Here is a 23,573-nt window from a genome sequence, read left to right as displayed (position 1 = left end):
TAAACAAAGTCTGTAGTGTGAGCAGTGGTACAGTTGGTGTCTGTTTTTATGGTTAATGGGGGACCTTTGTCTCTCTCTCTTACACATGCCTTTCCAATAAGTGTGATGGTGGTGCGTGGGGCGTCGTGGACCCCTGTCGTACGTCACCCACTGTGATGGTGGTGCGTGGGGCGTCGTGGACCCCTGTCGTACGTTACCCACTGTGATGGTGGTGCGTGGGGCGTCGTGGATCCCTGTCGTACGTCACCCACTGTGATGGTGGTGCGTGGGGCGTCGTGGACCCCTGTCGTACGTCACCCACTGTGATGGTGGTGCGTGGGGCGTCGTGGACCCCTGTCGTACGTTACCCACTGTGATGGTGGTGCGTGGGGCGTCGTGGATCCCTGTCGTACGTCACCCACTGTGATGGTGGTGCGTGGGGCGTCGTGGACCCCTGTCGTACGTCACCCACTGTGATGGTGGTGCGTGGGGCGTCGTGGACCCCTGTCGTACGTTACCCACTGTGATGGTGGTGCGTGGGGCGTCGTGGACCCCTGTCGTACGTTACCCACTGTGATGGTGGTGCGTGGGGCGTCGTGGACCCCTGTCGTACGTCACCCACTGTGATGGTGGTGCGTGGGGCGTCGTGGGTCCCTGTCGTACGTCACCCACTGTGATGGTGGTGCGTGGGGCGTCGTGGACCCCTGTCGTACGTTACCCACTGTGATGGTGGTGCGTGGGGCGTCGTGGACCCCTGTCGTACGTCACCCACTGTGATTTTTTTTTCTTATTCGCCTGTATTCTCCCGGCCCGGGTCTTTTTCAAGTAGTGGTGACCCGGCCTTGGCTCCACTGTGATGGTGGTGCGTGGGGCGTCGTGGACCCCTGTCGTACGTCACCCACTGTGATGGTGGCGCGTGGGGCGTCGTGGACCCCTGTCGTACGTCACCCACTGTGATGGTGGTGCGTGGGGCGTCGTGGACCCCTGTCGTACGTCACCCACTGTGATGGTGGTGCGTGGAGCGTCGTGGACCCCTGTCGTACGTCACCCACTGTGATGGTGGTGCGTGGGGCGTCGTGGACCCCTGTCGTACGTTACCCACTGTGATGGTGGTGCGTGGGGCGTCGTGGACCCCTGTCGTACGTCACCCACTGTGATGGTGGCGCGTGGGGCGTCGTGGACCCCTGTCGTACGTCACCCACTGTGATGGTGGTGCGTGGGGCGTCGTGGACCCCTGTCGTACGTCACCCACTGTGATGGTGGTGCGTGGAGCGTCGTGGACCCCTGTCGTACGTCACCCACTGTGATGGTGGTGCGTGGGGCGTCGTGGACCCCTGTCGTACGTTACCCACTGTGATGGTGGTGCGTGGGGCGTCGTGGACCCCTGTCGTACGTCACCCACTGTGATGGTGGTGCGTGGGGCGTCGTGGACCCCTGTCGTACGTCACCCACTGTGATGGTGGCGCGTGGGGCGTCATGGACCCCTGTCATACGTCACCCACTGTGATGGTGGTGCGTGGGGCGTCGTGGACCCCTGTCGTACGTCACCCACTGTGATGGTGGTGCGTGGGGCGTCGTGGACCCCTGTCGTACGTCACCCACTGTGATGGTGGTGCGTCGTGGACCCCTGTCGTACGTCACCCACTGTGATGGTGGTGCGTGGAGCGTCGTGGACCCCTGTCGTACGTCACCCACTGTGATGGTGGTGCGTGGGGCGTCGTGGACCCCTGTCGTACGTCACCCACTGTGGTGGTGGTGCGTGGGGCGTCGTGGACCCCTGTCGTACGTCACCCACTGTGGTGGTGGTGCGTGGGGCGTCGTGGACCCCTGTCGTACGTCACCCACTGTGGTGGTGGTGCGTGGGGGTCGTGGAGCTCTATCGTACGACACTCTCCCACTGTGATGGTGGTGCGTGGTGGTCGTGGAGCACCCGTCGTACGTCACCCACTGTGATGGTGGTGCGTGGGGCGTCGCATAGCCCGTCGTACGTCACCCTCCCATTGCGTGAATCGCGTCGCATCAGATCAATGAAAGTGCTAATACTCCTGGATGAGAGGCCCCGCGGGAGGACAGATGGCAGGTGTGTCTGAGAGTGTTATCTCCCCCGTGGGACGCTGGGAATCAGTCCCCCGGGGTCGTTTACGTGAATCTCTCCTCCAACACCTCAGAAAACGGGATGGTGGCGCCGCTCAGGGAATTAGATTACTTATCGTTGAAGAAGAAAAAGAATTGGATTGACCACCAAGAAAGAGAGGAACTAGAGGAGGAAGAGGGGGAGGGGGAAGGAAGAGGTGGATGGAAGGAATGGGTGGAATGGATTCATGGAGAGGGGAAGGGAATAGACAAGGGGTAACAATAACCTCCTGGGAGATCACGACCTTCCGCTTGCTAGCATCCTCTTCCTCCTCCTTCTCCTCCTTCTCCTCCTCCTCTCTGAAAACTGGCCATTCTGTTTCAAGCTTGTCACGTATTTCTGCTGTAATTATCTGCAGCCATGACTCGCAGAGTTGTTCCATTCTGCTGTGGTGTTGTTCCACTCTGCTGTGGTGGTGTTCCACTCTGCTGCCCGGTTCCACCTTACTGTGGTGTTGTTCCACTCTGCTGTGGTCTACTCTGCTGTGGTGTTCCATTCTGCTGTGGTTTTGTTCCAGTCTTCTGTGGTGTTCCACTCTGCTGTGGTGTTGGTCCACTCTACTGTGGTGTTCCACTCTACTGTAGTGTTGTTCCACTCTGGTGTGGTGTTCAACTCTGCTGTGGTGTTGTTCCGTTCTGCTGTGTCGTTTCACTCTGCTGTGGTGTTGTTCCACTCTGCTCTGGTGTTGTTCCACTCTACTGTGGTGTTCCACTCTACTGTGGTATTGTTCCACTCTCCTGTGGTGGTGTTCCACTCATCTGTGGTATTGTTCCACTCTACTGTGGTATTGTTCCACTCTGCTGTGGTGGTGTTCCACTCATCTGTGGTATTGTTCCACTCTACTGTGGTATTGTTCCACTCTCCTGTGGTGGTGTTCCACTCATCTGTGGTATTGTTCCACTCTACTGTGGTATTGTTCCACTCTGCTGTGGTGGTGTTCCACTCATCTGTGGTATTGTTCCACTCTACTGTGGTATTGTTCCACTCTGCTGTGGTGTTCAACTCTGCTGTGGTGTTCCACTCTGCTGTGGTGTTGTTCCACTCTGCTGTGGTGTTCCATTCTGCTGTGGTGGTGTTCCATTCTGCTGTGGTGTTGTTCCACTCTGCTGTGGTGTTCCATTCTGCTGTGGTGTTGTTCCACTCTGCTGTGGTGTTCCATTCTGCTGTGGTGTTGTTCCACTCTGCTGTGGTGTTCCATTCTGCTGTGGTGGTGTTCCATTCTGCTGTGGTGGTGTTCCACTCTGCTGTGGTGTTGTTCCACTCTGCTGTGGTGTTCCATTCTGCTGTGGTGGTGTTCCACTCTGCTGTGGTGTTCCATTCTACTGTGGTGGTGTTCCATTCTGCTGTGGTGTTCCACTCTGCTGTGGTGTTCCATTCTGCTGTGGTGGTGTTCCATTCTGCTGTGGTGTTCCACTCTGCTGTGGTGTTCCATTCTGCTGTGGTGGTGTTCCATTCTGCTGTGGTATTGTTCCACTCTGCTGTGGTATTGTTCCACTCTGCTGTGGTGTTCCACTCTGCTGTGTTGTTCCACTCTACTGTGTTGTTCCACTCTACTGTGTTGTTCTACTCTGCTGTGGTGTTCCACTCTGCTGTGGTATTGTTCCACTCTGCTGTGGTATTGTTCCACTCTGCTGTGGTGTTGTTCCACTCTGCTGTGGTGTTCCACTCTACTGTGTTGTTCCACTCTGCTGTGTTGGTTCACTCTGCTGTGGTATTCCACTCTGCTGTGGTGTTGTTCCACTCTGCTGTGGTGTTGTTCCACTCTGCTGTGGTGTTCCACTCTGCTGTGGTGTTCCACTCTACTGTGATGGTGTTCCATTCTGCTGTGGTGGTGTTCCACTCTGCTGTGGTGTTCCACTCTACTGTGATGGTGTTCCATTCTGCTGTGTTGTTCCATTCTGCTGTGGTGTTCCACTCTACTGTGATGGTGTTCCATTCTGCTGTGGTGGTGTTCCACTCTGCTGTGGTGTTGTTCCACTCTGCTGTGGTGTTGTTCCACTCTGCTGTGATGTTCTACTCTGCTGTGGTGTTGTTCCACTCTGCTGTGGTGTTGTTCCACTCTGCTGTGGTGTTGGTCCACTCTGCTGTGGTGTTCTTCCACTCTGCTGTGGTGTTGTTCCACTCTGCTGTGGTGTTCCTCCACTCTGCTGTGGTGTTGGTCCACTCTGCTGTGGTGTTGTTCCACTCTGCTGTGGTATTCCACTCTGCTGTGGTGTTGTTCCACTCTGCTGTGGTGTTGGTCCACTCTGCTGTGGTGTTGTTCCACTCTGCTGTGGTGTTGTTAGACTCTGCTGTGGTGTTCCACTCTGCTGTGGTGTTGTTCCACTCTGCTGTGGTGTTGTTCCACTCTGCTGTGGTGTTCCACTCTGCTGTGGTGTTGTTCCACTCTGCTGTGGTGTTGGTCCACTCTGCTGTGGTGTTGTTCCACTCTGCTGTGGTGTTGTTCCACTCTGCTGTGGTGTTGTTCCACTCTGCTGTGGTGTTGGTCCACTCTGCTGTGGTGTTGTTCCACTCTGCTGTGGTGTTGTTCCACTCTGCTGTGGTGTTGTTCCACTCTGCTGTGGTGTTGTTCCACTCTGCTGTGGTGTTGTTCCACTCTGCTGTGGTGTTCCACTCTGCTGTGGTGTTCCACTCTGTTGTGGTGTTGTTCCACTCTGCTGTGGTGTTGTTCCACTCTGCTGTGGTGTTCCACTCTGCTGTGGTGTTGTTCCACTCTGCTGTGGTGTTGTTAAACTCTACATTAAGACAGTCTTGTACTGTGGTCATGAAGACACTCCCTGCTCCATGAGCTTAATCATACCTCTTCTTAAAGCTATGTATGGATCCTGCCTCCACTGCATCACTCCCCAGACTGTTCCACTTCCTGACAACTCTCTGCCTCAAGAAATACTTCCTAACATCCCTGTGACTCATCTGAGTTTTCAACTTCCAGTTGTGACCCCTTGTTTGCGTGTCGCATCTCTCAAACATTCTGTCCCTATCCACCTTGTCAGTTCATCTCAGTATTATGTATGTCGTTATCATGTCCTCCCTGTCCCTCCTGTCCTCCAGTGTCGTCAGGTTGAGTTCCCTTAACCTCTCCTCGTATGACATGCCTCTCAGCTCCGGGACTAGTCTTGTTGCAAACCTTTCTCAAATTTCTTGACGTGTGTGACCAGGTGTGGGTTCCATACTGGTGCTGCAAACTCATATGTGTACCTGACCTACATGTGCTCATTGACTAGTGTTCACTCGTGTGTTCACAGGCTTGTGTTCACTCGTGTGTTCACTGGTTTGTGTTCGCTCAGTGTTCACTCTAGCGTTCACCCGTGTTTCTTGGTGAAAGTTGACCTCCATCTCCTGGCCAGAGGGCCACCCTACGTTATTCTGAGGTCACATACATTTATAGGATCACACACAGTTATGGGGTCACACAGTTATGGGGTCACACAGTTATGGGGTCACACAGTTATGGAGTCACACATAGTTATGGGATCACACACAGTTATGGGGTCACATACAGTTATGGGGGTCACACAGTTATGGGGTCACACACAGTTATGGGATCACACACAGTTATGGGGTCACACAGTTATGGGGTCACACACAGTTATGGGGTCACACAGTTATGGGGTCACACATAGTTATGGGATCACACACAGTTATGGGGTCACACAGTTATGGGGTCACACACAGTTATGGGGTCACATACAGTTATGGGGGTAACACAGTTATGGGGTCACACACAGTTATGGGATCACACAGTTATGGGATCACACAGTTATGGGATCACACACAGTTATGGGGTCACACATAGTTATGGGATCACACACAGTTATGGGGTCACACAGTTATGGGGTCACACACAGTTATGGGGTCACATACAGTTATGGGGGTAACACAGTTATGGGGTCACACACAGTTATGGGATCACACAGTTATGGGGTCACACACAGTTATGGGATCACACAGTTATGGGATCACACACATTTATGGGGTCACACACAGTTATGGGATCACACACAGTAATGGGATCACACGCAGTTATGGGGTCACATACAGTCATGGGGGTCACACACTTATGGGGTCAAACAGTTATGAGGGGTCAGAGACACTTAAGGGGGCCACACACAGTTATGGGATCACACATAGTTATGGGATGATCACACATAGTTATGGGATCACACACAGTTATGGGGTCACATACAGTTAATGGGGTAACACAGTTATGGGATCACACACAGTTATGGGGTCACACACAGTTATGGGGTCACACACAGTTATGGGATCACACACAGTTATGGGGTCAGATACAGTCATGGGGTCACACACTTATGGGGTCAAACAGCTATGAGGGGTCAGAGACACTTAAGGGGGTCACACACAGTTATGGGGTCAAACAGCTATGAGGGGTCAGAGACACTTAAGGGGGTCACACACAGTTATGGGGTCACACACAGTTATGGGGTCACACACAGTTATGGGGGTCACATACAGTTATGGGGTCACACACAGTTATGGGGGTCACATACAGTTATGGGGTCACACACAGTTATGGGGTCACACACAGTTATGGGGTCACACACAGTTATGGGGTCACACACAGTTATGGGGGTCACATACAGTTATGGGGTCACACACAGTTATGGGGTCACACACAGTTATGGGGTCACACACAGTTATGGGGTCACACACAGTTATGGGGGTCACATACAGTTATGGGGTCACACACAGTTATGGGGTCACACACAGTTATGGGGTCACACACAGTTATGGGGTCACACACAGTTATGGGGTCACACACAGTTATGGGGTCACACACAGTTATGGGGGTCACATACAGTTATGGGGTCACACACAGTTATGGGGTCACACACAGTTATGGGGTCACACACAGTTATGGGGTCACACACAGTTATGGGGGTCACATACAGTTATGGGGTCACACACAGTTATGGGGTCACACACAGTTATGGGGTCACACACAGTTATGGGGTCACACACAGTTATGGGGGTCACATACAGTTATGGGGGTCACATACAGTTATGGGGTCACACACAGTTATGGGGGTCACATACAGTTATGGGGTCACACACAGTTATGGGGTCACATACAGTTATGGGGTCACACACAGTTATGGGGTCACACACAGTTATGGGGTCACACACAGTTATGGGGTCACACACAGTTATGGGGGTCACATACAGTTATGGGGTCACACACAGTTATGGGGTCACACACAGTTATGGGGTCACACACAGTTATGGAGTCACATACAGTTATGGGGTCACACACAGTTATGGGGTCACACACAGTTATGGGGTCACACACAGTTATGGGGTCACATACAGTTATGGGGTCACACACAGTTATGGGGTCACACACAGTTATGGGGTCACACAGTTATGGGGGTCACATACAGTTATGGGGTCACACACAGTTATGGGGTCACACACAGTTATGGGGTCACACACAGTTATGGGGTCACACACAGTTATGGGGGTCACATACAGTTATGGGGGTCACATACAGTTATGGGGTCACACACAGTTATGGGGGTCACATACAGTTATGGGGTCACACACAGTTATGGGGTCACACACAGTTATGGGGTCACATACAGTTATGGGGGTCACATACAGTTATGGGGTCACACACAGTTATGGGGTCACATACAGTTATGGGGGTCACATACAGTTATGGGGGTCACATACAGTTATGGGGGTCACATACAGTTATGGGGTCACACACAGTTATGGGGGTCACATACAGTTATGGGGTCACACACAGTTATGGGGTCACACACAGTTATGGGGTCACATACAGTTATGGGGGTCACATACAGTTATGGGGGTCACACACAGTTATGGGGTCACACACAGTTATGGGGTCACACAGTTATGGGGTCACATACAGTTATGGGGGTCACATACAGTTATGGGGTCACACACAGTTATGGGGTCACACACAGTTATGGGGTCACATACAGTTATGGGGGTCACATACAGTTATGGGGGTCACACACAGTTATGGGGTCACACACAGTTATGGGGGTCACACACAGTTATGGGGTCACACACAGTTATGGGGTCACATACAGTTATGGGGGTCACATACAGTTATGGGGTCACACACAGTTATGGGGTCACACACAGTTATGGGGTCACATACAGTTATGGGGTCACACACAGTTATGGGGGTCACACACAGTTATGGGGTCACATACAGTTATGGGGTCACACACAGTTATGGGGTCACACACAGTTATGGGGTCACATACAGTTATGGGGTCACACACAGTTATGGGGGTCACACACAGTTATGGGGTCACACACAGTTATGGGGTCACATACAGTTATGGGGGTCACAGTTATTAAGGGTCACATTTTTTCTCTAAAATTTACTCACGAATTTTAGACAACTCAGTTACCTTAAGCCAACGTTTGCTAGGCCAGGCTAGGCCAGGCTAGGCCAGGCTTGGCCAGGCTAGGCCAGGCTTGGCCAGGCTAGGCCAGGCTGGGCTAGGCCAGGCTGAGCTAGGCCAGGCTGGGCTAGGCACTCTAGGCTAGGACAGGCTAGGCCAGGCTGGGCTAGGCACTCTAGGCCAAGCCAGGCTAGGCTAGGCCAGGCTGGGCTAGGCACTCTAGGCCAGGCCAGGCTAGGCTAGGCCAGGCTGGGCCAGGCTGGGCTAGGCGCTAGGCTGGGCCGGGAGGCTAGCTAGCGGGTGGGCTGGGCCGGGCTGAGCGGGCTGGGCTAGGCTGGGCTACCGGCTGGGCTGGGCCAGGCTAGGCTGGGAGGCTGAGGCTGGGCCGGCTGGGAGGCTGGGCCAGGGCTGGGCTAGGGCTGAGGCCTGGGCTGGGCTGGGCCAGGCCTAGGGCTGGGCTGGGCTGGGCCAGGCTCCAGGCGGGAGGGCTGGCTGGAGGCCAGGCCTAGGCTGGACCGGCTAGGCTGGGCTGGAGGCTGGGAGCCAGGCTGGGCTAGGCTGAGGCTGGGGGCTGCTGGGCCAGGCTAGGCCAGGCGGGCTGGGCCGGGCTGGGAGGCCAGGCACTGGGAGGCCGGGAGGCTGGGCTAGGCGGGCTGACTGAGGGCCAGGCTGGGCCAGGGCTAGGCTGGGCCAGGGCTGAGGCTAGGCCAGGAGCCTGGGCTGGGCGAGGCTGGGCAGGCCAGGCTGAGCGGAGGCTAGGCCAGGCTAGGCTAGGCCAGGCTAGGCTAGGCCAGGCTAGGCTAGGCCAGACTACTCTACGTTAGACTGCCTTCTACTAGTAAGAAATATTTATAAGACACGACGATGTTATATGGAGTGAATTACATAATTTTCTTGGTGTGTTTACAAGTGGCGAGAGAAAACGGGAGCCGGGATGTCCACTGTCATATGTCGACGTCACACGTGTGACGTCGACACACAACGTAACATTCTGACGTGGCTCATCATGATAGAGAGAGAGAGAGAGAGAGAGAGAGAGAGAGAGAGAGAGACAAACAGAGAGAAAGAGAGGGGGGGAAATGAAATCGGAAAATACTGGAGAGTGTATGTGTGTGTGTGTTGGAGTTGGTGGGGAGAGAGAGGGGTGGGGTGGTGGTGGTGGGGAGAGGATCGTGAAGGGGAGAGGTGGTAGTGGTTGATTCCCTTCCTCTTCCCCCCCTCTCTCTCTCTCCCCACTCCCCCCTTAGCCTGGCGGGGCTCCAGGAGGGGCGGGGTAGAACATGCACCCTCATCACACTCATCACTCAATCCCCCACCCTCTCCACTCATCCCTTCCCCTTCCCTCCCCCCTTCTCGACACCTCCAACATTACACCAACCACCATCCCCTCCCTCCCCCCCTCCCCTCAGCAGTCCATCTTTTTCCATCCCTCTCCCCTCCCTCTCCCCTCCCTCAGCCATCCCCATCCACAAAAAATCCCCCCCAACAATCCACCCCTAATCCCTCCTCCCTCCCCCCTCACCATTTCCGCACACCCTCCTCTACCACCACAGTCATGATCATCTCCCTCGTACCAAGCCTGAAGTAACAATTATTATTATTATTATTATTATTATTATTATTATTATTATTATTATTATTATAGCTGGTAAATCAACGACCCGTGTATATGGTGGAATTTAAACCCAACACAGTCTTGGTAACTTACATTCTTGACTACAGAGAATATGTTTTTGAAACGAGTTGTATTCTTGGTTACTGAGAACATATACCTGTTGTATTCTTGGTTACTTAGAACATATACCTGTTGTATTCTTGGTTACTGAGAAGATATACCTGTTGTATTCTTGGTTACTGAGAACATATACCTGTTGTATTCTTGGTTACTGAGAACATATACCTGTTGTATTCTTGGTTACTGAGAAGATATACCTGTTGTATTCTTGGTTACAGAGAATATCTACCTGTTGTATTCTTGGTTACAGAGAAGATTTATATTAACGAGATGTATTCTTCTTGCAGAGAGCTTGTCAGGGATCGTCTTAGACAGCGATAAAGATGACGAGAGAATGAAGAGTGAGTACTCCATCGTTGTTTACGTTCTGGCGTCAGCTGATCCCAGGCACGTGTTCTTTGTTTACCTTTTAGCGTCAGCTGATCCTGGCACGTGTTCTTTGTTTACTTTCTGGCGTCAGCTGATACCAGGCACGTGTTCCTTGCTTACTTTCTGTCATCAGCTGAACCAAGGCACGTGTTCCTTGTTTACCTTCTGGCGTCAGCTGATTACAGGCACGTGTTCTTTGTTTACTTTCTGGCGTCAGCTGATCCCAGCCACGTGCCCTTTGTTTACGCACGTGTTCACCCTTCTTAGCTAGTTTCTAAAGGCAGTTAGCAAGTGTACGTACCATAGTAGGGGAGGACCATGTACGTACCATAGGGTAGTGAGGCAAGGAGTACGTACCATGGTACGGCCTGGGTGGTGAGCAGGTACGTACCATGTGGTGAGCCAGTAGGTGGTGTCTGATAGTGACAAGGTGCGTACCATGGGTGGTGACCGAATAGTGCCATGTGGGTGGTGAGCAATGTACCATGGGTGGAGCGCAAGGTACGTGCCATGGGTGGTGCAAGGTACGGTGCCATGGGTGGTGAGCAGGTGCGTGCCATGGGTGGTGAGCAAGGTACGTACCATGGGTGGTGACAAGGTACGTGCCATGGGTGGTGAGCAAGGTACGTGCCATGGGTTGAGCAAAGGATGCGTGCCATGGTGGTGAGCGATGGGTGCGGTGCCATGGGGGTGAGCAGGTGCGTACCATGGGTGGTGAGCAGGGTACGTGCCATGGGTGGTGAGCAGGAATGGGGGTACGCGTATGCCGGTAGATCGGTACCATGGGTGGTGAGCAGGTCGCCATGGGCGAGAGGAGTACCATAGATGGCCGGGTGCAGCCAGGGAGTACGTGCCATGGGCTGGGCAAGGTGCGTACCATGGGCGGTGAGCAAGGTGCGTGCCATGTGGTGAGCGGTGCGTACCATGGGTGGTGGGCAAGGTACGTGCCATGGGTGGTGGATGGGCAGGTACGTGCCATGCCATGGGAGGCAAGGTACGTACCATGGCGGTGAGCAAGGTACGTGCCATACGTAGGTGAGCAGGAGTACGTACCATGGGCGGTGAGCCAGGGTACGTGCCATGGGTGGTGAGCAGGTACGTACCGTGCCATGGTGTGAGCAGGTACGTACCATGCGGGCGGTGACAAGGTACGTAGCCATGGGTACGGGTAGAGCAGGTGCATACCATGGGGCGGTGAGCAAGGTACGTACCATGGGGTGGTGACAGGTGCGTACCATGGTGGTGAGCAGAGGTGCATGCCATGGGAGCGGTGAGGGCAAAGGTGCGTACCATGGGAGGCAAGGTGAGGCAGAAGGTACGTGCCATGGGTGGTGAGCAGGTACGTACCGCATGGGCGGTAGAAGGCAGGTACGTACAGTGCCATGACGGTGAGCAGGTACGTGCCATGGGCGGTGAGCAAGGTGCGTACCATGGGTGGTGAGAAGGTACGTGCCATGGGTGGTGACAGTGCCGTACATGGGCGGTGGGAGCAAGGTGCGTATGCGTGGGTGGTGAGCAGTACGTACCATGGGTGAGTGAGCAGGTGCATACCAGGTGAACAGGTAGTACCATGGGTGGTGAGCAAGGTACGTACCATGGGTGGTGAGCAGGTGGGCGTGGCATGAGTGGGCAGAGCCATGGGCGGTGACGCCCGCACCCAAAGTGTCGTACGGCGCCAAGGAACCTCCCTGGATAATGAGTTCACAAACCACAACACAATCACAATCTCCCAGTCGATTACTAGACGAAACACGCTACTTTCTGAGCCCGTGATCACCCCTCACTCAGCCCGACATTACTAATTCCCCGTAACCTACCTGTTTTTTGACCGTGTTTACATTCTGCCTGCACTAGCTGTAAATCAATAATCAACAGACTAGGAGATAGACCTGTTTAGTAACTTTGTTCAGATAGAATTACACATTCTTTGTACCAGTATAGTTGTCTTACGTAATGTATGTGTACATTTCCTAGGATAACCCCCTCCCCCCCTTCCCACAGAAGTCAAAAGTGACTTAATTATATTGAAGTTCCACTGCACTGGTTTTCTTGATATTTGTATAGGGGCCATTGTGGTCCTTAATATTTCCATTGTAGTCCTTGTATTTCCATTGTAGTACTTGTATTTCCATTGTAGTACTTGTATTTCCATTGTGGTCCTTAATATTTCCATTGTAGTCCTTGTATTTCCATTGTAGTCCTTAATATTTCCATTGTGGTCCTTGTATTTCCATTGTGGTCCTTAATATTTCCATTGTAGTCCTTGTATTTCCATTGTGGTCCTTAATATTTCCATTGTAGTCCTTGTATTTCCATTGTGGTCCTTAATATTTCCATTGTAGTCCTTGTATTTCCATTGTGGTCCTTAATATTTCCATTGTAGTCCTTGTATTTCCATTGTAGTCCTTAATATTTCCATTGTAGTCCTTGTATTTCCATTGTGGTCCTTAATATTTCCATTGTAGTCCTTGTATTTCCATTGTGGTCCTTAATATTTCCATTGTAGTCCTTGTATTTCCATTGTAGTACTTGTATTTCCATTGTAGTACTTGTATTTCCATTGTGGTCCTTAATATTTCCATTGTAGTCCTTGTATTTCCATTGTAGTCCTTAATATTTCCATTGTAGTCCTTGTATTTCCATTGTGGTCCTTAATATTTCCATTGTAGTCCTTGTATTTCCATTGTGGTCCTTAATATTTCCATTGTAGTCCTTGTATTTCCATTGTAGTCCTTAATATTTCCATTGTAGTCCTTGTATTTCCATTGTGGTCCTTAATATTTCCATTGTAGTCCTTGTATTTCCATTGTGGTCCTTAATATTTCCATTGTAGTCCTTGTATTTCCATTGTAGTACTTGTATTTCCATTGTAGTACTTGTATTTCCATTGTGGTCCTTAATATTTCCATTGTAGTCCTTGTATTTCCATTGTAGTCCTTAATATTTCCATTGTAGTCCTTGTATTTCCATTGTGGTCCTTAATATTTCCATTGTAGTCCTTGTATTTCCATTGTGGTCCTTAATATTTCCATTGTAGTCCTTGTATTTCCATTGTGGTCCTTGTATTTTCATTGTGGTCCCTGTATTTCCATTGTAGTCCTTGCATTTTCTTTTGGTCCTTGTATTTCCATTGTGGTCCTTGTATATCCATTGTGGTCCTTGTATTTCCATTGTGGTCCCTGTATTTCCATTGTAGTTCTTACATTTCCTTTTGTGGTCCTTGTATTTTCTTTGTAGTCCTTGTATTTCCATTGTGGTCCTTGTATTTCCATTGTGGTCCTTGTATTTCCATTGTGGTCCTTGTATTTCCATTGCGGTCCTTGTATTTCCATTGTGGTCCTTGTATTTCCATTGTGGTCCATGTATTTCCATTGCGGTCCTTGTATTTCCATTGTGGTCCTTGTATTTCCATTGTGGTCCTTGTATTTCCATTGTGGTCCTTGTATTTCCATTGTGGTCCTTGTATTTCCATTGTGGTCCTTGTATTTCCATTGTGGTCCTTGTATTTCCATTGTGGTCCTTGTATTTCCATTGTGGTCCTTGTATTTCCATTGTGGTCCTTGTATTTCCATTGTGGTCCTTGTATTTCCATTGTGGTCCTTGTATTTCCATTGTGGTCCTTGTATTTCCATTGTGGTCCTTGTATTTCCATTTTGGTCCTTGTATTTCCATTTTGGTCCTTGTATTTCCATTGCGGTCCTTGTATTTCCATTGCGGTCCTTGTATTTCCATTGTGGTCCTTGTATTTCCATTGTGGTCCTTGTATTTCCATTGTGGTCCTTGTATTTCCATTGTGGTCCTTGTATTTCCATTGTGGTCCTTGTATTTCCATTGTGGTCCTTGTATTTCCATTGTGTTCCTTGTATTTCCATTGTGGTTCTTGTATTTTCATTGTGGTCCTTGTATTTCCATTGTGGTCCTTGTATTTCCATTGTGGTCCTTGTATTTCCATTGTGGTTCTTGTATTTCCATTGTGGTTCTTGTATTTCCATTGTGGTCCTTATATTTCCATTGTGGTCCTTGTATTTCCATTGTGGTCCTTGTATTTTCATTGTGGTCCTTGTATTTCCATTGTGGTCCTTGTATTTCCATTGTGGTCCTTGTATTTCCATTGTGGTCCTTGTATTTCCATTGTGGTCCTTGTATTTCCATTGTGGTCCTTGTATATCCATTGTGGTCCTTGTATATCCATTTTAGTCCTTGTATTTCCATTGTGGTCCTTGTATTTCCATTGTGGTCCTTGTATTTCCATTGTGGTCCTTGTATATCCATTTTAGTCCTTGTATTTCCATTGTGGTCCTTGTATTTCCATTGTGGTCCTTTTATTTCCATTGTGGTCCTTGTATTTCCATTGTGGTCCTTGTATTTCCATTGTGGTCCTTGTATTTCCATTGTGGTCCTTGTATTTCCATTGTGACCCATGCATTTCCTTTGTGGTTCTTGATATTACCACTGAGGTCAAGCTGTTTGTAATTTGGTCCTTGATATTACCATTGGTGTATAATATTACCGTTGGGGGTCCAACTATTTGTACTGGGCTCCTCCTTATTTCCTTTGGGGTTCTTGATAGTTCATTGGGACCTTGATATTTCCATTGGGGTCCTTAACCCATCTTGCTATTAACTGCTGTGAGAAAAGTTGACTGCAGAGGCAGTGACCACGAACCACGGACGCTGTTGACTTATGACTGCAGAGGCAGTGACCACGAACCACGGACGCTGTTGACTTATGACTGCAGAGGCAGTGACCACGAACCACGGACGCTGTTGACTTATGACTGCAGAGGCAGTGACCACGAACCACGGACGCTGTTGACTTATTTCTCATCTGTTTTCGAATTTTGAAGTTTCTGTTGTGTGGCTTTTGTTTCTTTTTTGGGGGGTTTCCTGTTTTTTATCTGTTGATTTTAGGGAGCTATGGCCCCCGCGGCTCGTGCCTGGACCGAGTGTTCAGCCTTTCCTCCCCCTACGTCTCACCCCAACCTTGTCACCTTCACCTCATCTCACTCTCCACCTTCAAACTGCGTCACCCCCATCCCTCTTCAACCCCAGCAGCAGCACACATCCCCTCCTTCCCCCGTCATCTCACCCCCTCCTTCCCCCGTCATCTCACCCCCTCCTTCCCCCGTCATCTCACCCCCTCCTTCCCCCGTCATCTCACCCCCTCCTTCCCCCGTCATCTCACCCCCTCCTTCCCCCGTCATCTCACCCCCTCCTTCCCCCGTCATCTCACCCCTCCTTCCCCCGTCATCTCATCCCCTCCTTCCCCCGTCATCTCACCCTCTCCTTCCCCCGTCATCTCACCCCCTCCTTCCCCCGTCATCTCACCCCCTCCTTCCCCCGTCATCTCACCCCCTCCTTCCCCCGTCATCTCACCCCCTCCTTCCCCCGTCATCTCACCCCCTCCTTCCCCCGTCATCTCACCCTCTCCTTCCCCCGTCATATCACCCCCTCCTTCCCCCGTCATCTCACCCCCTCCTTCCCCCGTCATCTCACCCCCTCCTTCCCCTGTCATCTCACCCCCTCCTACCCCCGTCATCTCACCCCCTCCTACCCCCGTCATCTCACCCCCTCTCTCCCCCGTCATCTCACCCTCTCTTTCCCACGTCATCTCATCCTCTCCTTCCCCCGTCATCTCATCCCCTCCTTCCCCCGTCATCTCACCCCCTCCTTCCCCCGTCATCTCACCCCCTCCTTCCCCCGTCATCTCACCCCCTCCTTCCCCTGTCATCTCACCCCCTCCTACCCCCGTCATCTCACCCCCTCCTACCCCCGTCATCTCACCCCCTCCTACCCCCGTCATCTCACCCCCTCTCTCCCCCGTCATCTCACCCTCTCTTTCCCACGTCATCTCATCCCCTCCTTCCCCCGTCATCTCACCCCGTCCTTCCCCCGTCATCTCACCCCCTCCTTCCCCCCAACACAGGAACCACACAACACAGGGTCGTAACTCACGCCATAAAGCGATCTTATCCTCTTCAGTAACGCCCTTCTCCCTCTTCCTCTTCCTCTTCTTCCTCATCTTCTCCTACTCTTCCTCCTCCTCCTCATCCTTCCTTCATTCACCATTTCCCTTACCTTTTCCTTTCCACTGTCTTTACTCCTGTCTGATCTCTTTACCGATATAAGTACATGCATACCCTTATATAAATTTAAATTCCCTCTTTCTTTCTCTCTCTCTCTCTCTCTCTCTCTCTCTCTCTCTCTCTCTCTCTCTCTCTCTCTCTCTCTCTCTCTCTCTCTCTCTCTCTCTCTCTCTCTAGCACTCACCTACCTTTACTATCTCTCTGTTATCTCTCTCCTCGCAGCTTCCTCCTTGCCTCATCTTTATCTCCCTGACCTCTCACGTATTCCCCCTCTTATCGCCACTCTGCTGCCTCCCCTTCGCCCTTGCTCTAAAAAAGTAAATAAAACGCTGGAAAAACGTGGGCTCAGGGAATTTCCTGTGTGTGTTTTGTAAGCAACACTCATTCTCTCTCTCTCCTCTTTCTCTCCTTGGACGAGTTTTAATGTCATGGTAGAGAGAAAGGTAGGAAGGAGAGAGAGAGAGAGAGAGAGAGAGAGAGAGAGAGAGAGAGATGGCAAATTTACGTGAAAAGGGAGGTAAGGGACGGAAGTGATAATTTTTTTAGGGCGTGTTAACCCCATTGCAAGGAAGAGGTTGTGGGGTTCTATGGTTAGTAATCTACAGTGCGTGTAAAAAATCACGCTGGGAATAGCTCGACACCCCCAGCGCTGCCAGACGGACACCCCCCCCCAGCGCTGCCAGACGCAAACCACTCCAGCACTGCCAGACGCAAGACATCCCTCAGCACTGCCAGACTCAAGCCACTTCCAGCACTGCCAGACGCAAGCCACCCCCAGCGTTGTCAGACGCAAGACACTCCAGCACTGCCAGACGCAAGCCACCCCCAGTGTTGTCAGACGCAAGACACTCCAGCACTGCCAGACTCAAGCCACTTCCAGCACTGACAGACGCAAGCCACCCCCAGCGTTGTCAGACGCAAGACACCCCAGTACTGCCAGACTCAAGCCACTTCCAGCACTGACAGACGCAAGCCACCCTCAGCATTGCCAGACGCAAGCCACTTCCAGCACTGCTTGACGCAAACCCCTACTGTCGGGTTATTATACCGTAATATAGCTTAATATACGTTAATGTAAGGTAGAATAACAAACATAAGAATTGACGTGAAATTTCCAACTGGCAATTAAAGGACAGTTAAAAAGTGAGGCCTAATAGGCCGTGCGTTTTTTAATTCATTGCACTTAGTTGATTTATACCCGATATAAACATTTAGCAGTTCAGTATTTATTCTTAATTAATTTCACCTAAATTGACATGTGTTGGCGTATATTTGAAAGTCAATAAGCAGATTACAAACATGCTGCTTACGTCTGGCAGCGTGGTACCTACCCACAGTTCCACAAAACGTCGGTATCCGCACGCTAGTTATTTAAGACGGAGCAAGAAAGTAGTAGTAGTAGTAGCAGTAGTAGTAGTAATTTCTTATACAGTCTCTCTTCGTTATGTAATATTATATAATTTTATATTGTTGCTGAGGTATTGTAACTGCCAATACACAAAAAAAAGACAGTCTGGCACCCCCGCGCTTTTTGACACCTGAAACTAACCTCCGTAAAATTTACATTGATATTTGAGTGTATTTGTTGATTCCGTGTGCAGAAAGACTGCCATAGCTGTCTGATCATGTATACTGTAGTACACTTATTGTTATTAATTAAGGACATGAGTGTGTGTACTCGCCTAGTTGTGTCTGCAGGGGTCAAGGCATATTTACTGGCCCCGTCTCTTAAGTAAACTGCTAACGACCGGATTTCCTGAGTGCTGGCCTCCAGGGATGTGTGTGTGTGTGTGTGTGTTTGTGTGTGTGTGTGTGTGTGTGTGTGTGTGTGTATGTGTGTGTGTGTGTGTGTAGAATATATATGTGAATTTTGGAGTGTGGTACACGTGGAGTTAATTGTCTGTATATTTATAAAATATTAAGTAATAAATGTGGTTTGGGTGACACCACAGCCTGGGTCCTCAGGTTGTGTACATCTTTGTCAGTTACTGAGTAGGAAACTCTTTCCTGTGTGAGTACTATACTTGTATTGTACTAGTAGTGTCCAGGTACTGTACCAGTGCTGTACTAGACTTCTCTGAGCTTTACGAAGCTATACCTGGCATTCATGAACCCGTATTCGAGTGCTTCACTAATTTACTAGTAGTGTGTGTGTGTGTGTGTGTGTGTGTGTGTGTGTGTGTGTGTGTGGTGACGTAGTGCTGAGTCACACAGGACCCAGCATACATTACTGGCCTCTCTCTCTTTCCCTCTCCCTCATACATCTCACCAAGGCAGCTTCTCCCTTCTAGGCCTTTAAACACACCCTCCCCCCCCCGTACCCCTCATTCCTACCCTCCGTCTGTCTACCCCAGCTACACACTATCTTCCTCTACCCTCAGTTTAGTCTCCTTCATATCCTATACATTTCCTCATTCCCTCTTCCTTCAACTCCCCTTCTCCCTTCTTATGCTTCTCCCTCGCTTTACCCTCATCGCCACCCACCTCTCTCAAGAATAAGAGAGTACTCAGGTCTTCCTTCACACTGTGTGTGTGTTGTTACCTATTTGTTTTTACCTGTTTGTGGTTGCAGGGGTCGATTCATAGCTCCTGGCCCCCGCCTCTTCGCTGGTCACTTCTGGGTCCACTCTCTCCCTGTTCCATGAGCTTTATCATACTTCTTCTTAAAGCTATGTATGGATACTGCATCACTCCCCAGATTCTTCCACTTCCTGACAACTCTGTGACTGAAGAAATACTTCCTAACAGCCATGTGACTCGTCTGAGTTTTCAACTTCCAGTTGTAACCCTTTGTTGCTGTCACATCTCAGGAACATCCTGTTCCTGTCCCTCCTGTCCTACAGGTTCATTTCCCTAAACCTCTCCTCGTAGGACATGCCCCTTAGCTCCAGGACTAGTCTCGTTGCAAACTGTTGCACTTTCTCTATTTTCTTGACGTGTTTGACCAGGTGTGGGTTTCATACTGGTGCTGCATACTAAAATATGGGTCTGACGTACACGGTGCACAGTGTTGTGAATGACTCCTTGGATGTGGAAACACTATTCTCAGGTTTGCCAGGCACCCAAATGCTGCTGTAGCTATTTGGTAGATGTGCGCCTCAGGAGATGTGCTCGGTATGATGCTCACCCCAAGATCCTTTTCCCTGAGTGTGTTTTGCAGCCTTTGACGTCTTGGGCTGTACTCCGTCTGTGGTCTTCTTTGTCCTTCTCCAAGTTTCATAACTTTGCACTTGCTGAGGTTAAACTCCAGAAGCCATTCGTTGACCAGGCTTGCAGCCTGTCCAGATCCCATTGTAGGCTTACATGATCCTCGTCCACTTGTATTCTCATTAACTTCACGTCGTCTCTCTCTCTCTCTCTCTCTCTCTCTCTCTCTCTCTCTCTCTCTCTCTCTCTCTCTCTCTCTCTCTCTCTCTCTCTCTCTCTCTCTCTCTTTCTCTTTCTCTCAGTACTACAGCGGATCATTGAGACTAACAACAACGCACCATGACCCAACAACAGTAACAACAGTAGCTGCAACAGCTGTTGTTGCTGTTGTTTTTAATTACCAAAAATGTAAAGAAGACCTGGGATAATACAGCGTAGGAGTCCCAAGAGGGAGATTAGTTACTCCCTTTTTTTTGAGGGAAAGGGGAGGGATCGAGGAGGAGGGGGTTCAAGTGGGAGGGGTCGAGGGGGAGTGGGTCAACGGGAGGGGGTCGAAGAGAAATAAGTTAGCCAGACTTGAGTCCTGGAGGTGGGAAGTACAGTGCCTGCACTCTGAAGGAAATGCTTGGGATATTTGCTGTGTAGACGGACATCTAAACTTTGGAATCTGCGCGCCTCTAGCAAGACAGTGATGGTGTGAATGATGGTGAAAGTGTTTTATTCATTTTCGGGTCACTCTGCCAGCGTGTTCAGAAGTTGAGGTCCATGTCCAGCTGGGAGGGGTAAAAGGTGGTATTGGAAAGTGGGGTACACTCAAGGCTGACCCCCAGCACGTACAGGTCCACGCCACCACGTACAGGTCCACCCCAGCACGTACAGGTCCACGCCAGCACGTACAGGTCCACCCCAGCACGTACAGGTCCACGCCAGCACGTACAGGTCCACCCCAGCACGTACAGGTCCACGCCAGCACGTACAGGTCCACCCCAGCACGTACAGGTCCACGCCACCACGTACAGGTCCACGCCAGCACGTACAGGTCCACGCCACCACGTACAGGTCCATCCCAGCACGTATAGGTCCACGCCACCACGTACAGGTCCACCCCAGCACGTACAGGTCCACGCCAGCACGTACAGGTCCACGCCAGCACGTACAGGTCCACGCCAGCACGTACAGGTCCACGCCAGCACGTACAGGTCCACGCCACCACGTACAGGTCCACGCCACCACGTACAGGTCCACCCCAGCACGTACAGGTCCACGCCAGCACGTACAGGTCCACGCCAGCACGTACAGGTCCACGCCAGCACGTACAGGACCACCCCAGCACGTACAGGTCCACGCCAGCACGTACAAGTCCACGCCAGCACGTACAGGTCCACGCCAGCACGTACAGGTCCACGCCAGCACGTACAGGTCCACGCCAGCACGTACAGGTCCACGCCAGCACGTACAGGTCCACGCCAGCACGTACAGGACCACCCCAGCACGTACAGGTCCACCCCAGCACGTACAGGTCCACGCCACCACGTACAGGTCCACCCCAGCACGTACAGGTCCACGCCAGCACGTACAGGTCCACCCCAGCACGTACAGGACACGTACAGGTCCACGCCACCACGTACAGGTCCACCCCAGCACGTACAGGTCCACGCCAGCACGTACAAGTCCACGCCAGCACGTACAGGTCCACGCCAGCACGTACAGGTCCACGCCAGCACGTACAGGTCCACGCCAGCACGTACAGGACCACCCCAGCACGTACAGGTCCACGCCAGCACGTACAGGTCCACGCCAGCACGTACAGGTCCACGCCACCACGTACAGGTCCACCCCAGCACGTACAGGTCCACGCCACCACGTACAGGTCCACCCCAGCAGGAGTTACTGTGTTGGGGAGGGGGAGTGGTGGGGGTAGTATTGGAGTGAGAGAAGTCAATCAGCTGTGATCATTACACTGACCATATGGTGGGCGGGAGGCAATCAGTGGGCGGCCTTTGACTGAGCGACCTCCCGCCGCCGCCCACCTCACACCCACCCAGGCAGAATAGATAAGCTTCACCTTCCTTTTTTTTTTATCGCTGTTACATTACATAAGAAAAAAATAGCGATGAGAAGGGTTGTGACTGCTCCTAGACTGACTATTGTTGGGTTGAAGGGTTGTGACGGTTCCTGGGCCGACTATTGTTGGGTTGAAGGGTTGTGACGGTTCCTGGGCCGACTATTGTTGGGTTGAAGGGTTGTGACGGTTCCTGGGCCGACTATTGTTGGGTTGAAGGGTTGTGACGGCTCTTAGGCCGACTATTGTTGGGTTGAAGGGTTGTGATGGTTCCTGGGCCGACTATTGTTAGGTTGAAGGGTTGTGACGGTTCCTGGGCCGACTATTGTTGGGTTGAAGGGTTGTGACGGTTCCTGGGCCGACTATTGTTGGGTTGAAGGGTTGTGACGGCTCTTAGGCCGACTATTGATGGGTTGTGAGGGCTCCTGGGACGACAGTAGTCGGTCTGTTTCGACCGTCGAAACGAACCTTTATACACTGTTTCGCTCAGAATAAAGCTTTACCTGGAGAATGATCGTTTTTGTATTTTACGTGGAAGCGCTAAACCCGTATTAGGGTTTAGGGAAAGTCTTTCAGACTGACCAAGGTTCACTTACTGAACCTGCCTGCAGGACTGAGCTGGGACTGATCCCCTCATCTTCCACTGTCTCCAGTCTCTGTGTTGGACTGATGAAAGCCACGGATGGGGGCGAAAGGAAGGTAACCAGGTTTTACACTTGTGTCTTTTTCATCTACCAGCCCGAAACTGCACAGCGCTGTGTGGCCCTTGCGGGTTTAGCGTTTAATTTGATAATATATTATAATCATGAAAGAGCGCTAAACCCGTAGAATTATGCAGCGCACGTTGGGGGATGGAAGGTATTTAGGGTCAATTCAGGGAAGTGGAGCACAGATCCAATACCCAGGATCAAGAACCCCTCACTTATCGCCATGAGCAGTGGAGCTCATAGCTGGGTTGGTAGCGCTCTCAGCTCACACACTGAGGTCCGTGGTTCGATCCCTGGTACGGGTGGAAACATTAGGACGTGTTTCCTTAACACACCTGCTGTCCATGTTCACCTAGCAGTAAAATAGGTACCTGGGTGTTGTTAATCGACTGGTGTGGGTCGCATCCTGGGGACAAATATATATATATATATTATTTTTTATTTTTTATTATCACACCGGCCGATTCCCACCAAGGCAGGGTGGCCCGAAAAAGAAAAACTTTCACCATCATTCACTCCATCACTGTCTTGCCAGAAGGGTGCTTTACACTACAGTTTTTAAACTGCAATATTAACACCCCTCCTTCAGAGTGCAGGCACTGTACTTCCCATCTCCAGGACTCAAGTCCGGCCTGCCGGTTTCCCTGAATCCCTTCATAAATGTTACTTTGCTCACACTCCAACAGCACGTCAAGTATTAAAAACCATTTGTCTCCATTCACTCCTATCAAACACGCTCACGCATGCCTGCTGGAAGTCCAAGCCCTTCGCACACAAAACCTCCTTTACCCCCTCCCTCCAACCCTTCCTAGGCCGACCCCTACCCCGCCTTCCTTCCACTACAGACCGATACACTCTTGAAGTCATTCTGTTTCGCTCCATTCTCTCTACATGTCCGAACCACCTCAACAACCCTTCCTCAGCCCTCTGGACAACAGTTTTGGTAATCCC

General features: G+C 51.1%; 1 protein-coding gene across 7 annotated transcripts in view; it reads left to right on the top strand.

The window, feature by feature from the left end:
• NfI (Nuclear factor I) overlaps positions 1–23,573 on the top strand; it is a 547,854-nt gene that overhangs the window by 439,162 nt on the left and 85,119 nt on the right. For all 7 annotated transcript variants that reach the window (XM_070098949.1, XM_070098960.1, XM_070098954.1 and 4 more), the window contains one exon: positions 10,540–10,593. In XM_070098949.1, the coding sequence (XP_069955050.1) occupies positions 10,540–10,593 (54 nt within the window). The remainder of the gene's footprint in view (positions 1–10,539; positions 10,594–23,573) is intronic.

The sequence above is a fragment of the Cherax quadricarinatus genome, chromosome 5 (genome assembly GCF_038502225.1).
Source record: "Cherax quadricarinatus isolate ZL_2023a chromosome 5, ASM3850222v1, whole genome shotgun sequence".
NCBI classification, from domain to species: domain Eukaryota; kingdom Metazoa; phylum Arthropoda; class Malacostraca; order Decapoda; family Parastacidae; genus Cherax; species Cherax quadricarinatus.
This window is presented reverse-complemented; position numbering and strand designations above follow the sequence as displayed.